Below are 14,526 nucleotides of genomic sequence, written 5' to 3'. Positions count from 1 at the left end.
GGCTGACCCCTGACCAGAAGGGTGGCTGTTGGCTGGGCCACCCGCGTCCCGTGATAGCGCCCACAGCCACGTGCTCCAGCACTGTGATCCGGGCCTGTGCCCTGAGAACCTGCGTCCCCAACCAGGTTATCGAGTGTAAGAGGAGTTTACCATGGAGTTGCTTACTCTCGATTTGTAGTGTGTACAGTTAGTAATTGTGGAATTGAGCACACTGCTGCATGCTTTATTTAATACACTTGCCCTTCAGGTCCGTCTCTTCACATGTGTATGTTTTTTCAGAGTCTCAGGGAAGCTTTGAAATGCTTGCTGATTTATGGAGAGTGAAGGTGAGCCAGACTTTCTCAGAACATTTAGAAAAACTCAGACACTTAAAAGCTAAAAAGCATAAAATCAAACAATATTTGAAATGATTTACGCAATTTCAGCAATAACATTTTTCCACTTAAGCCAGCATGCAGTCTAAACAGCACTCTCATGCGGCTCAGTCCTTTACATGAACACAGTGGAGGTCTATAAATCAGATGGTAGTTTACATTTGTCTCACACTTTTTCTAACTCGTTGTCCTTCTTAAAACTTAATGTATCCTTCAAAAAGTCTAACCAGTCTTGTACAGAATAAGTTTAAGTGAATAAATAAATACATAAGATTCTGGAGAATAATATCTGGCCGCGGCTGAGTTTAGAGAAGAGATTTAGAAAGAAATAAGAGGGCATCAGTTCTTTTCAGCTTTCAACAAGCCACTGCTCACAGCCAACCTTTGGGAGATCACACCTTGACCTTCAAACCCTGGAGAACCAAGAGGCAGCCTTCCGGGGCTCCTGTTGTTACTACACTGTGAAGTGATGGTACCTGAGTATTTTTATGTGAAAAGTTCCAATAATGTTTAGGTGCTGACTTTTTTTATCCAACACTTGTTTTGAGTTGCAGTAATATGCATTGTTGGGCATTTTCCGGGGTTTCCATATGTTAAGCATAAATACAGCAGGATTTTTTTTTTTTTGTAAGAAATTGCTAAAAGCTATTACATCAGGAATGTTGGAGATTCTTCAGACAAGATCATCAGGGAAGACTGATGACAGGGTGATTGAAGTAGTCTCAGGGGCTCAGTCACATGTGTTACATGTCAGTTACTCTCTACAGAATGAACGCAGGGACTGGCCTGCAAGTGATGTGGCATCATGAGCCCTGGGCTGCACTTTCGGCACGTGCTACCCTTGGGGTGGGGGCGGGGACCCCCAGCTGTGCATGGTAGGACGGGGGCAGGGAGGGTGTTCTCACTTTGTAGAAACCAGGTCTCATCTCATCACCCTTAGTGAGACACATATCTACTGCAGCCCACTGCAGTCTACAAATGAGATTATAGCAGGCACTTTTAATATGATGCGAAGGGATCATTCACTGTGCCAATTAAATAAATTTGCAAAGCAGCAATTAGTCACACCAAGGACGTTGGGTACAGATCATGTAAAGTTAGTGGTCTGATAGGCAGGAGCCAGTTAAGTGAAGAGTTTGCTGTGTAGACACCAGATTTCATAGGTTTCAGGGACAGCACGTGACTGAGAATTAACTGCCCTGAGTCACCCACTGCTCAGTGTAACCCATGCATCTCAGCCTGATCCCGGGAAAAGTTAATGAAAATTAGTAACATTTTCAATTTTGTTTTTTCACTTCAGAAATTCAGACGGTGTGTATCTGTAGTCAGTAATTAGTCATTTTTACCTGTTTGATGACATCTTCATAATTTTAGGGATTCACCTAAGTTATCTCAATTAATTAGATCACCATTATGTTTCCATGTTTCGTCTGATAAGAGCATTTCCATCTGAATTGGTTACGTCTTTGTTCTGCTTATGGAGTTGGTTTTGACAGTCACATACTAGTATTTTCATGGGGCTTTACTTTTTGTTTCTTTTTTTGGAGATCCTTTTCCCCTCTATTTATATATAAATAGAACTGACAATGGAATTATTATTTTGGTTAGGTAGTTCGGAGTACTTTTTTCTTAGAAGACTAGGTCCAGTCTCCTTAAAATGAGCCATAAACATACCATTAGCAGAGAAAATGGTTTCTAGTTGTCATTAAGAACTTTATAAAATTCTGATACTGGTCCTGTGGAAATCATTCAGGCTTCTATGGTAATATGGAGAGGGTTTTGTTTTTATATACCAGAGAGCAGTGTCAACATTCTAGCTCGCTGCTCCACGTGGAGTAGGGTCCCTGTGCCTCAGCTTCTCACAGCCGTCACCTCTAGGCGGCCCACCACCCCTACCCCGGGGCCAGCAGTGTCAGCACCCTGGTGTACTCATAGTGGAGTACTCTGATGTCAGTCTGCACAGGGGCTCTGCTTTTTAGCTGTAAAAGTAGCTGGGTGGTATGCTTTGATATGTGTTGAAGCCGACAGGATAGAAATTAATTTACAAGTTGTAGGGTCTCGTCTGAACTTGGGAATATGGCATGGGGATCTGTTTGAGTTTCCGTGGGATTTGAAGTCCAGGTGGCTGTAACCTTCACATGTGTTGTGAACACAGACCATCCCATAGTTAGAAATGCGGCGTGGGCAATATGGAGAAACGGGGAGCTGGGGGGTGGGTGGGGAGCTCGGATTAGGACCCTGGGCTCTGCATCCTGTGGAGTACAGGTGAAGTTGCTACGACAAAGCCCCCAGAACAGTGACTTAACTACTTACTGACCAGAGACGTATTAACACGTCTTTTGTTGCCCAAACGTTATTGACTAGAGTCTTTGAGTATTCATTTAAATAACAGATCGCTGGGCCTAGCCATTAGTTTCTGCAGAAGCCCCTAGATCAATAATGTGTTAAGTGAGATAACCCAGCAAGGCAGAGGTGAGCAGGTCAGGCCAGCGGCTCCTCAGCTTGTGGCTTCCCTGAGTCCCAGGTGTAAGTCTGGTTCCTGCTTCTTCCAGGGAGCAGGAAGGGAAAGAGGTCACGGGGGTGAGCCTCTGGCTTCCGAAGCACCTGGTCTGCAGTTACGCCCACTGCTGGCGCACGGCCACCCTGAGTCACCGGAGACCCGGGGGGCAGTGGTGCAGGCCAGGGCCCGCTGGGCAAGGCAGACGTGGGGACGCTGGGCAGACTCTGCCCATGGCCTTGAACCACTTATGCTTTTGAGTCTACTGTACAATAGAAGCTATTAAAAATTATAAAATATTTGTAAAAATACCTTCCTCAAAATGTTTGCATGAAGACACATGGATATACTTTAATAGGTATTGGTATCCATTCTTAATTTTCAGTTTGTTTCTCTTGTTAGTATTTCTGAGCACAGCTCTAATGTTTTGTTCTTTTTCTGATCATTTTCTTTATTTACGGCCGCACTGTTGTGGTTGTTGTGTGTGGGCTTGTCTCGTTGTGGCCAGCAGGGGCTACTGTAGTTGAGAAGCTCAGGCCTCTCACTGCAGAGCCCAGGCCCTCAGGCTCACAGTTGCAGCTCCCGGGCTCTAGAGCACAGGCTCACTGCTTGTGTGCGTTGCTCTGAGGCACGTGGGATCTTCCCAGATCAGGGATTGAACCCGTTCCCCTACGTTGCCAGGTAGATTCTTTACCACTGAACCACCAGGGAAGCCCAGCCCTCTGTTCTCAAATAGATATCGGTGTGTGTCTTAACACATCACCATGCACTCATGGCTGAACCACAGCTCACGGCTCCTGTGGGTTGGGTGGCAGTCAGGGTGTTGGCCGGGCTGAGGTCTCACCTGGTGCGTGCCTGCTCCACCTGGGTTCTTGGCAGAGTTCTCATGTTTGCAGGACTGAGGGGGCTGACTTCTTGCTTGCTGTCAGCTGTCGGACCCCCGTGGCCCTCAGGCCCCGAATCCCCAACCCAGATCCTGCAGGGTCCCTGCAGGCGGGCTTTCCCACTATGGCTGCCGACCACGGGAGACAAGCCCGCAGACATCGCGCTCCTTGGCCAAGTTTCGATGGCCACACCTGCCTGCACTCACGGGGTGGAGGCCCACGCAAGCATCCATGGAGGACGGGGCCTGGAGGGGACATCCACCACGGTGGCTGGGTTTCTCCTAAAATCACTTTATTCCAGGCAGAATCCCTGTGGGTTTGGCATTACTGTTTCACGAGTTTTGGTAAAATGTCAGTGGGGACTTTATATTAGAAATACTTGTCTGTATGACCTCATGGAAAACATGTACACACATTGATAGAGAATATTCAGCTGAGAAGGCAGGTGTGGTGGGGGTCCCCTGGTCCCCACATGTTTGGGTGGGCGCTCTGGACACCCAGGGCTGGGCCTCCCGGGACATAACCCGGGCAGAGTGCTGCTCGCGCAGGGGGCGGGCAGCCCGGAGGGAAGGCTGCCATAGGGCTGGTGCACAAGCGCTCTCGGTCTTGCTGTCCTTCAGCCCTGCTCACGGCGGGGGCACGTGGCATGCCCGCCTGTGCAGTCCTGCTGGCCCCTGGCTTGTTGAGTCTGCGACGCTTGACAGAGACCGAATCGCACACGAAGAAACACCACGCAGATGCTATACACAGTCCAAACCTGGCCTCTGGTGCCAAAGCCAGCCCCCAGAGTCTTATAACGACTGTCATATAGTGCAGTCAAGGAATTCTTTAGGAAGAAAAACACCAGCTGTGTTTAAGAATCAGCCTGAGATCCTGATGTGTTCTAGTGCCAGGACGCCCTCTTACTTGTGTGGGTGTTGTTCCTGGGCGCCGGCCTCCTGGTCTCGGTCCAGAGTCCAGCCTGTGAGGAACCACTGTGACACAGCTCTGCGGTGTCCATCCTCTGTCCACCCGTCCGCCCACCCCGCTGTTCACAGACAGCGGTGAGTGCCTCGTGTGCCCCTGGACCTTGTTCTTAGGGAAATTTCAGTTCTGCGTGTGACCCAACAGGCCACCTCTGGCAGCGCTCACGTGCGACACTCAAGGGCCCTGTGCTGTGGGGAGGGCTGGGGTGTCCTCAGGTCGGCCACGCCACTGTCACCAAGGGGCTGTTTGTTTGTTGTTTGCAGCTTAGTTGATTAGGGAGGAGTTGTTTATTTAAACATTTATTCTGGTGATGAAAATTCATACTTTATTTTCCAGGATGTGAAAGGACTTATTAGACAATGATTACCTTAGTTCAGAAACTTAGGCTTCATTTTTTTTTTTTTTCTCTCAAACAACTTTCCTGTCAGCTGAAGCATCCATGAAGAGACAGTAGGATTACGCCTGCAGGTCAGGTTTGTTTCAGAGAAGCGTCTTCTGAGGACCGGCTCCAGTAGCAGTGGCTCTGTGTGTGCCTGGGGGCCGCCCCTCGGAGCAAGCCTGCTTCCTGCCAGGCAGCCGCGGAGCCTTGTTTTCAGCTCCCATCCAGAGACAGCACTTGCAGGGAGTCGCTGGGGGAGGCTCTTCCCTGGCCTTTCTGACGGTGATAGCATCACTGTCGTCACTGCTGGGCCTCCCAGACAGGATCGTGGACATTGTCCAGCTCGTGACCGATGCTCCTACCACGAGCCTGGGTGTCCTGTTTGTGTCTGACCTGAGTCCAGTGGCAGTGAGCTTTATACAAGGCAGTCGGGGTAAGGGCGATTCTCCTGAGGCCTGTCCTCGGCTCTTGGCAGTCGCCTTCCTGCCCTGTCCTCCCCGGTCTCCCCGTCTCGTAAGGACCCATGTAACCCAGCCTTATTGGCCTCGGGCTGCCCCCACAGCCTCATTTCAGAGGCCCATCTCCACAGATGGTCTCACTCCAGGGTCCTGGGGATTGGGCCCCAGCCTGCGGGCTGCTGGGGACTCGCTCCCCGGCGTAGAGTGTGACGACGTGGAGGGTGCTGGTGTGAGGGCCGCCCTGTCGGGCGAGAGGAAGGGACACGTGTGCAGACTCACCCTCCCTGTGCCTCTTCTGTCCAACAGGCCTGGCAGCTGCGCTTCAGCCACCTGGTGGGTTATGGCGCCAAGTACTACTCCTACCTGATGTCCAGGGCCGTGGCGTCCATGGTCTGGAGAGAGTGCTTCCGGCAGGACCCTTTCAACAGGTAACGGACCCGGTGGGTTTCATGGCCCGCACCCCTGCATCCGAGGCCAGGTGCCCAGAGCTCACCTGGACCCTGCAGGAAACTGGGCCACTGTGGGCCGGGCGTCCTCCCCAGGGGGCCAGAGAGGCCAGTTCCAGTTCACCAGTCCCGAGAAGTCACGTCCTTTGAAAGCAGAGCAGTAATTCCCATCTGGGCTTGCAGTCACCCAGGGCGTCCTTTCCCCTCGCCTCTCAGATGGTGGGGCTAAGGCGGGGGCCTCAGACGCCCGCCCCTGGCAGGTACACGTCAGTCCCACATCCGGGGCAGAGAGTGTTCTCAGAGGGGAGACAGAGGCTCAGAGGGGGCTGGTGATTTGTTCAAGGTGTCACAGTGAACAAACCAGACCAAGATGAGGTCTGCTAATCCCTAGTCCTTCACTCCCCTCAACCCCACCCCCCTCAGCTCTTCATGTCATTTGGCACAGTCTTGAGTTTTCTCAGCAGTTAATAGTCATTCTCAGTTGAATCTGATGTGATAGAGTCTCTAAGTGTTTTATAGCCCGGTGCCCACATGCTATTTCATCTCCCACCCTCTGCACCTCTGTGGACATTTGGGCTGCTGGTTAGGTTTTATTACTTTCAAAGGCTCTAAAGCCTACATTGAATACCATGAATCAACTCTGGGGATTATAGTTCTTTACTGAAGATTTATATAAAATAGGCAAAATACTCTCTTGTTTAAAGGAATCACACTTTACTAGAAAACCGCATATCCTTAAGTACATGTGTTCCTCAGCTTTTGTACCTTGTTTATGTACGCATTCTCGCCTAGACATGCAGTTGCTATATTTTTATGGACATGTAAAAGTAAGCTAGTAAAAATACTCATTGGACTAGAAAATGTCTAAGCTCTATCAAAAGATCCTTTTTGGTCCCAGTTCTGAAAAGTCCAGGCTGGAAGCCAGGCAGCAGAGCTGAGGCTGGCCGGGGCAGGCGGGCCTCTCACTGCCCGTCCCCAGCCTCCGCCCACAGTCCTGTCTGGGGCGCATGCCACCCCAGCGCTCCCTTCAGGACGGAGCCAGGATTAGCATCTGATGTCAGCGTGTTTTTGATGCTGAAATGCTAGCAACATTCCAGGTTAGAGACCACAGTCGCAAAATCGCCCACATAAAGAGCCTCCAGAAATAGTGGAATGAAAGCATTATTTACTTAACTTTAGTTATTTTGCATTAAAGGACTTGCATTTTCTATTAAAAAGTAGGCTTCCCTGGTGGCTCAGATGGTAAAAGTGTCTGCCTGCAATGCGGGAGACCCGGGTTCGATCCCTGGGTCAGGAAGATCCCCTGGAGAAGGATATGGCAACCCACTCCAGTACTCTGCCTGGAAAATTCCATGGACGGAGGAGCATGGTAGGCTGTAGTCCATGGGGTCACAAAGAGTCAAACACAACTGAGCAACTTCACTTTCACTTTCAGCACTAAATAACTTGTTTTCAGATGTCGCTAATTTGGAGAATTTCTGTCTGTAAAAATGCTTCCAGTCTACCTATTTTGCTGTCCCCACACCCCACTGTCTCTGACCACAGCCAAGGCCTCTCCTGAACGTTTTTATGCCTTCACTCTTGTGTCCCTGTTATTTTTCTGTTTGTTGGGTGCCATCTCCAATTCTTTGCTGAGAGAATGGCCTAAATGATTTCAAATCTCTCCTCTTCACTGAAGTAATCCTAAAGATGATGGAGGAGGAGATATGTAACACACAATCCTTTCTACAAAGCACATGCTTGCTACACACAGTGAAAACTAGAGTTGTCCTCTTAGAGTGAACGTATCACTGCTGGTCTCTGTAGAGTAAGGTGAAGATAGAAATCGGATGTTTAGAAACCAGAAGATGATGGAGGGCAGCTTCTGTGACGGTGACATCCATGTGGCTTCCTCTGGGGGCTCGGGGGTGTGGAGGGTGTCTGAAGGTGTGCTAACAACCCCGTCCCCACAGGGCAGCGGGGGAGCGCTATCGCCGGGAGATGCTGGCCCACGGCGGGGGCAGGGAGCCCATGCTCATGGTGCAAGGTGAGCCAAAGTGAGACGCGCTCTCAGGTTTTGAGCTGTGTGTGTGTGTTTGTTTTGCATCATCTGTGATGAAAGCTGTTCATGTTTTGTTTTTCCTTTTAAAGAGAGGATGCTTTAGCCTTGCTGTGAGGGTGTCTCACTGTGTCCCAGATGACAAGCCAGTGACTGACTGACTGAGATGAGGAAAAAATTTCAGGCTTTAGCTCTCAAAATGTTTGTTACTAACACTCTAATCAGAAACTTGCTACAAATTCTCAGAAAATTTGCCTTAGCTTTTGATAGGTTACAGTGGGTAGCCTAAAGAACTCATTTCTTACCTCTCATGAAAGCCCGGCCATATACAGTTAGAAATTCCATGGCATCAGGGTGGGTTTTTTTTTACTTGTTTAAAAATTAGAACCTACTTAAGTCTGCTCTGTGACATAACACAGTGCTTGTTTTCCTGTGTGTTTTGGATGAAAATCTAATTGTGAATGGGAGAGACTGTCATGGTATTTCAAGGAGAGGTGGGTGGTGCTGATGTCTCGGGGTGTGGGCATCACCGCAGCGGGTCCTCTGATGGCACAGCAGGAGGATGCCCCAAGTGGGGCAGCGCTGTCTTCAGGCTGAACCCCGCAGTCCTACTAGTGAGGGGTGAGGTGATGTCTGCTGCCCGGGTCTGCACAGCTGTCCTCATGGGAAGGGCCTGGTTCATCCCAGTCCCATGGCCGAGAGCTGCTGCCTGGGTCTGCATGGCTGTGCTCATGGGAAGGGCCGTGTCCATCCCAGCGCCATGGCTGACAGCTGCTGCCATGCCTGGTACTGGAGGCGACTCTGAGTGCACAGCCCTCCCGGGAGGGTGCGCACGACCAGGGTCAGTCTCTCCGACAAGCGTGTAACGTGAGTCTGCCACCCCAGCCCTGCCATGCTTCTCGGTGAGCCCTGGCTTCCCCTCAGGATCGCCTCGGGTCACCCTCGTGATGAGGCACTGGCTGACTCTCCCAAGCAGCTCCCTGCGGAGGCTGCTCCCTCTGCCCTCCCGCTGGTGGGGGCAGCTCAGGGCCAGCCTGCATGAGGCAGGGCGCAGAGGAGCCAGGCTCAAACCTGTGCCTTCGGAGCCCAGGACAGCCAGCTGCACATTCCGTGTGGACTCGGGTGAGCGTGCGCGCACTTGGCTGGCAGGCCGCGGTGCTGTGGAGACGGGCAGCCCGCTGTGACGGGGGTCCTGGGCGAGCGCTCCCAGCGGCGGCACTCCGTGTGCCCCTCCCGACCCCACCTCTGCATGCCCGCGAGTGTAAACATGAGCCCACATACGGCCCCAGCCGGAGGAGAACACCAATCCTTTCCAGAGTTTCCTCTCTCAGTGTATGTTTCTCCTCTGCTTCTAAGATTGTTGTGTCATCTCTCCAGCAAGTTCTTCATATGAAACATTTTTGTGTCGGGAACCTTAGTATTTTTCCACGCTGAAACTCATACTCACAAGAGAAAAGCAAGCCTATGGTTCAGACTAGAGAAGATAGAGCATCCGGATCGCAGCTGGTTCTGCTCATGGCACTGACATCTTCCTGACACCATCCCCCAAGACCCACTCCTCCACACGCTTAGTTGTCTGGCAGATGAGCAGAGGGTGTGATGCCTGCTGTCACCCCACAGGGTGGGATTTGTAGGACAAGACCATCGGAGGCATCCCCTCTTCTGTGGGCATGCGGCCAGCCTGAGCCCCAAAGCAGGACTGTCCTGGACTGTGGCTCACGGCCTTGGGCAGTGATGGGCAAGTCAGAGTTGGAGGGACAGCTCAATCTAGCTGGTCTTATTCTTCTATGAAAACGTAGGTGCTTCATCTAGTCTAACTGCTTACTAGGGACATGTAAAGGGTTCTATTAATTAGCGGGAGGTAAAGAAACAGAGCCCTTACTCTCAAGTTGTGTACCTCTGTAACCAAATAACAACTGCTTAACCTCCTGACTTAAGAGTGAGCATTTCAGAGGAGCCTCAAGCCACTCATCAGTCAGGACTCCCTGCATTGTGCTTGGGATCTGAGTGACGAACACGGCACAGGTGAGCTTTAAGGTTCCTCACTCGGTGGGCAGGGTCTGCATGGATGCCCACACACGCGGGCTTCTCTCCTAACTCTGCCCAGGAACCTCAGGGTAAACCCACAGAATCCCTCTCAAAACTCTAAACGCCACTTGAATAAAACAAAATCGTAGTTAAAAAGCCATTTCCTTCCGCAAAGGGGGAGATAGTCCTTACACAGTAAAACAGAATTGGGTCTGCAGGTAGCAGCTCTGGTGCTTTACTAAATCACTCGAGATAGTCAGTTTCCCTAAGGGAAACAAAGTGTGGTTTATTTGCAGGGCAAGAAATAGACGCGCAGACTTAGAGAATGGACTTGTGAACACAGTGGGGGACTGCGAGGGGGACGAATTGAGAGGGTGACATCGCGCACACACACACACACACACACACACACACGCTGTATGAGACAGCTAGCGAGTGGGAAGCGGCTGCATACATGGGGAGCTCAGCTCGGCGCTGTGTGATGACCTGGGGGGGGATGGAAGGGGTGGAGGGAGCCTTCAGAGGGAAGGGACATATGTATACTTAGAGCCGACCGACACTGTGGTACAGCAGAAACTAACACAGCATTATAAAGCAATTAAACTCCAATTAAAAAGAAACAGGGTTGGTTGTCTGTGAAGCCCATGACTGTCATAGTTATCAGATGCTTTGTTGATGCTATCAAATATTTGGCACTAAGGCACCCATTAACACTTTTAGAGTCCCAGCAAGCTCTCTCTGAATATTATTGCCATGACATGAATTACACCTTTTACTTATACTCAGTTTCTCCCTTTAAATTACAATCTAAAACATTCACACAGCCGTAAAAAAATGATGCTGCATGCAGGCGGGGGAAAAAAACACTTCTTTCTAATCTTCAAATCGAAATTATGTCCTTATCTCGTTTTAAACACATCCATAGCTCATATAAGGATGTTTTAAGCAAAATATTTAGTTACTTAATCCTCCACTAAACACAGGATGGCAACACCTGACCAAATCCAAGGATTCTGGGGTAAGTTGCAGTCTTTGCACATTCCATACCCCGCAGTGTTCTCTGGTTTAAGCATCACATTACTTTTTGCTTAAACCATGATGATATATGCCATATTCATTTGTCATGTTCAAAAACGTACTAGAAAACTTTAGGTGTGCTGTGGTGAACAGTTTCTCTCACAAGCTCTTCAGAAACTGAACGGTTCTCTAGGAAGAAGATAAGCATGCAAGTGAGGTGACACCTGGTGCCCCGAGGAGGCTGGTGGGGTCGGAGTGGTACTGTCTCGCACTCTTGAGAAGAGAGGTGAATTTCTCACAGGAGGGTCTGCCATCCCTCGCAGCCCACTTTATCTTTCTTCCATGTTATCCAGAGGTCTTGAGTAAGTGGCCCTTGTTTTGTTCCTAGGTTCAGATTTTATCTTTAAATGACCAGAAAAACCCAACACGTTGAAACACCTCCCCTTCCCGTGCCTCCTGCCCCCCATCCCCATGGACCCTGAGGCTCATGCCCCTCACACATCTTTCTCAGCTCATCTGTAACGTCTGACTTGAGTCTGGATGGGTCTTAGACTTGTGAGGATGTCAGTGGCCTGAGCCTGGAGGCCTCAGTGATTCCCCAGAGTCTGTGTGTTTAATGCCACATCCTAACTATTCCCTTTGGTGAGGCCTGCCTGACACCCCCAACCAGCTGTGAGCTTCTCTGTCCCGTGTGTCCCCGTGAGCTCCTTGACTCCGTGGCAGAGCCGTCCCCCTCGAGTGCGGGCACGCTCCGGCATGCTGGCCCCCGGACGAGGCTGACCGCAGCCACGTTTGTGCCCTGCCCGCTGGGTCTCACGTTTCCACCGCTGGTTGTGGGTCCCGGTGCCCCTGCAGCCTCCGCACAGAGAGTTCTGTGCGGAAAGCAAAGGGCAAAGCCCAAGAGTTTAGTCTTTCAAGTGGTTATTTTTAAAAGTTAAACAGCTTTATTCCTGTTCCCCTTTCCAGAAAAGAAACTCTTAGCTTTATGACTTCTGGCCAAAAGCAGTGTGCCCATAGACAGAGGATGTTATAACTTGACAGAGTTTTAAAAAGCACCAAACATCAGATAAGATGAAAAGAAATGTAGATAAATGAGTCAGTTCTCAGTGAAACTCCCTTCAGTTTTTCTGTCTTGCCAGACTGACTCACGGAACCCAAGTCTAGAAGCCCACAGGGCCTCTCCATAAGCTGATTAAAATCATCATACCTTACATTTCTGCCGAGCTCTGTGGTTTTCAAAACACATTCATTTTTGCCCTGATTATCCTATATCATCTCTTCTAACTTGTTGCATATTATTTTTACTCAAGAAACAAGTCAGAATTTGTGGTTTGTATATTCCAGAGGGCTACCCTTGTCCCTGTGTGTAAAGAGAACTTCGCTTTCCCATAGAAGCCTCCCTCCTCGAGGGAGCACTCGAGCTTGGTCCGACACCTTCCTCTGGGGAGAAGGGCTGACGCCCTCCCTGCTGGAGGGCCCGGGGCTCCCCGGGGCAGGGCTGGCTGGGGGCGCCCTCCCGGGAGAGGACCATGTGCTCAGGAACACACATGGCCTGGTGTGTGTGTGTGTGTCAGGGGTGCCCGGCTCCTAACAACGCACAGTGGCCAAAATGTCAACAATTTGAGCAAAAAAGTAAATAAGGCAGCATTGGGACCTAACACATACAAAGTATACAGCCTGAGCGCGCCCTGACAGGAGTGACTGAATAAACAAACGGGACGGACCTCTCGTGCGGGAGAACTCAGGTGTGTGCTGCAGCTGTGCCCCCCTCGAGGCACAGGGCACTGTGTGCCCCGAGTGTGGGCCACACTGTGACCCGCCTTTCCGCCCTGTGCTCTGGAAGGAAGGGGGAAGCACTGCCTGCCTGGTGTTCACGGTCAGCACCAGCGAGTCGTGTTAATCCCAACCCCTGGGGCGATGTGAGGTGACGGACCACCTCCTGGGTCCTTGTTCCCAGGTGGTCAGTCAGGGCCCCGAGCAGAGTCTCGACTCTCAGAGGAGGTGGCGGCGGCTGGGCCCCACCGTGCCGGCCCCGCAGAGGGTCCGCCCGCAGGCTCTGTTACGCGAACGCACTTTATGTGTTTGCCTAGAAGGTCCGATGTTTCTCAGGCCGTTAAAAACGTGATTGTGAGGGGTCCAACAAGATGTTGAAGTAGAGGAGGGCATGGGATTCACCTTCCCCAAGAATGCATCAAAAATCCACGCACACGTGCCGCGATTCTCACTGGAAACTAACCAGAAACTGGCAGCAGGACTCATGTACAGGCACAGCCGAGGGAGTGAGCACAGAGCTCAGGTCTGCACCCTGGGAGGGGACTCGGGGAGACAGAGACCACCACGCCTTGGGAAGCAGGCCCCGCCATCCAGGGCACAAGGAGGCCACAAGGCACAGCCCCACGACAGGACAGGGACAGGCTGTGAGGGACAGAGAGGCCTGCACCCGCGGCCGCGTCAGCCAGGGCAGCGCCTGCGGGCACCTCGGCTCCAGCCCCGGCCTCCGCAGCGGGTCCTGTGCAGGGAGAAGGGGAAGCACCCTGGAGCAGAGAGGGCCCAGGCCTGATCTCGGGGCTCCTCTGCCAGCATCCTGGGGGTCAGGCCCCACCCCCTAGTAGAGCAGTGACGGCCACTGAGCAGAAAGGAAGCCTTACTTCACCTGCCCCACCACAGCAACAGCTTCCAGCTCACCCTGAGCAAACGTACAACGCGTGTCCGGGTCAGAGCCAGCTCTCCCCATAAAGGTGTCAGACTCCACGGTCTGTGTAGGAATGCACCCTCATGACAATAACCCTTCACCCCAGGTCCTGTTTCACCTGAATTCACAGAGGCAGAGGACGTGCTCTCAGTTAAAAAGCAAGAAAAAAACCTAAAAAATAAGCAACAAATTAAAAATGTATCAGATAAAGAATTGAAAGGTTGGTAATAAAAATATTAACTGAAATAGAGAAAAGAATACACGAGCACAGTGAGAATTTTAATAAGGAACTAGAAAATGTGAAAAAGACCCAATCAGAAATGAAGAAATTGGGTAACTGAAATTAAAAAACATTGGAAGGAATGAGTAGCAGACGGAGTGATACAGAGGAGCACAGAAGGATCTGGGAGAGGAGATGACAGACATCACGCGGTCAGCACAACAGACACAGATAACAGAAGAGTTAGAGAGACCTAGGCCTGCAGGGCAGGCCGCCTGCCGAGGGGTAAGGAGGCTCGGGACACGTCCGTCCCATTAGCAGGCATCAGACCCGAGTCTGCAGCCATGTCCCCCACCCCGCCGTCCCCGGGTGTGTCCAGTCCATCAGCTGTCCTGGAGGCAGACAGCATTCTGTACAGCACCCCCTTCCAAGATCTCATCACATCCTCTGCTTATAAACAGCACAGGTCAAACCTTCAGTGAACAGAGATGCAGAGAGCTAAAAGTGAAGACAAGGTCAGTGTTGCC

At 51.1% G+C, this 14,526-nt stretch overlaps 1 protein-coding gene across 3 annotated transcripts in view; it reads left to right on the top strand.

Annotated features, from left to right (window-relative positions):
* The window catches only part of MIPEP (mitochondrial intermediate peptidase), an 80,024-nt gene that overhangs the window by 58,029 nt on the left and 7,469 nt on the right, over positions 1–14,526 (top strand). For all 3 annotated transcript variants that reach the window (XM_020894641.2, XM_070471681.1, XM_070471680.1), the window contains exons 17-18: positions 5,865–5,986; positions 7,957–8,030. In XM_020894641.2, coding sequence (XP_020750300.1) covers positions 5,865–5,986; positions 7,957–8,030 — 196 coding nt within the window. The remainder of the gene's footprint in view (positions 1–5,864; positions 5,987–7,956; positions 8,031–14,526) is intronic.

This window comes from Odocoileus virginianus, chromosome 8 (assembly GCF_023699985.2).
Source record: "Odocoileus virginianus isolate 20LAN1187 ecotype Illinois chromosome 8, Ovbor_1.2, whole genome shotgun sequence".
NCBI classification, from domain to species: Eukaryota; Metazoa; Chordata; class Mammalia; order Artiodactyla; family Cervidae; genus Odocoileus; species Odocoileus virginianus.
Note: the sequence above shows the minus strand (reverse complement) of the source record. Positions and strands in the feature narration are given on the sequence as shown.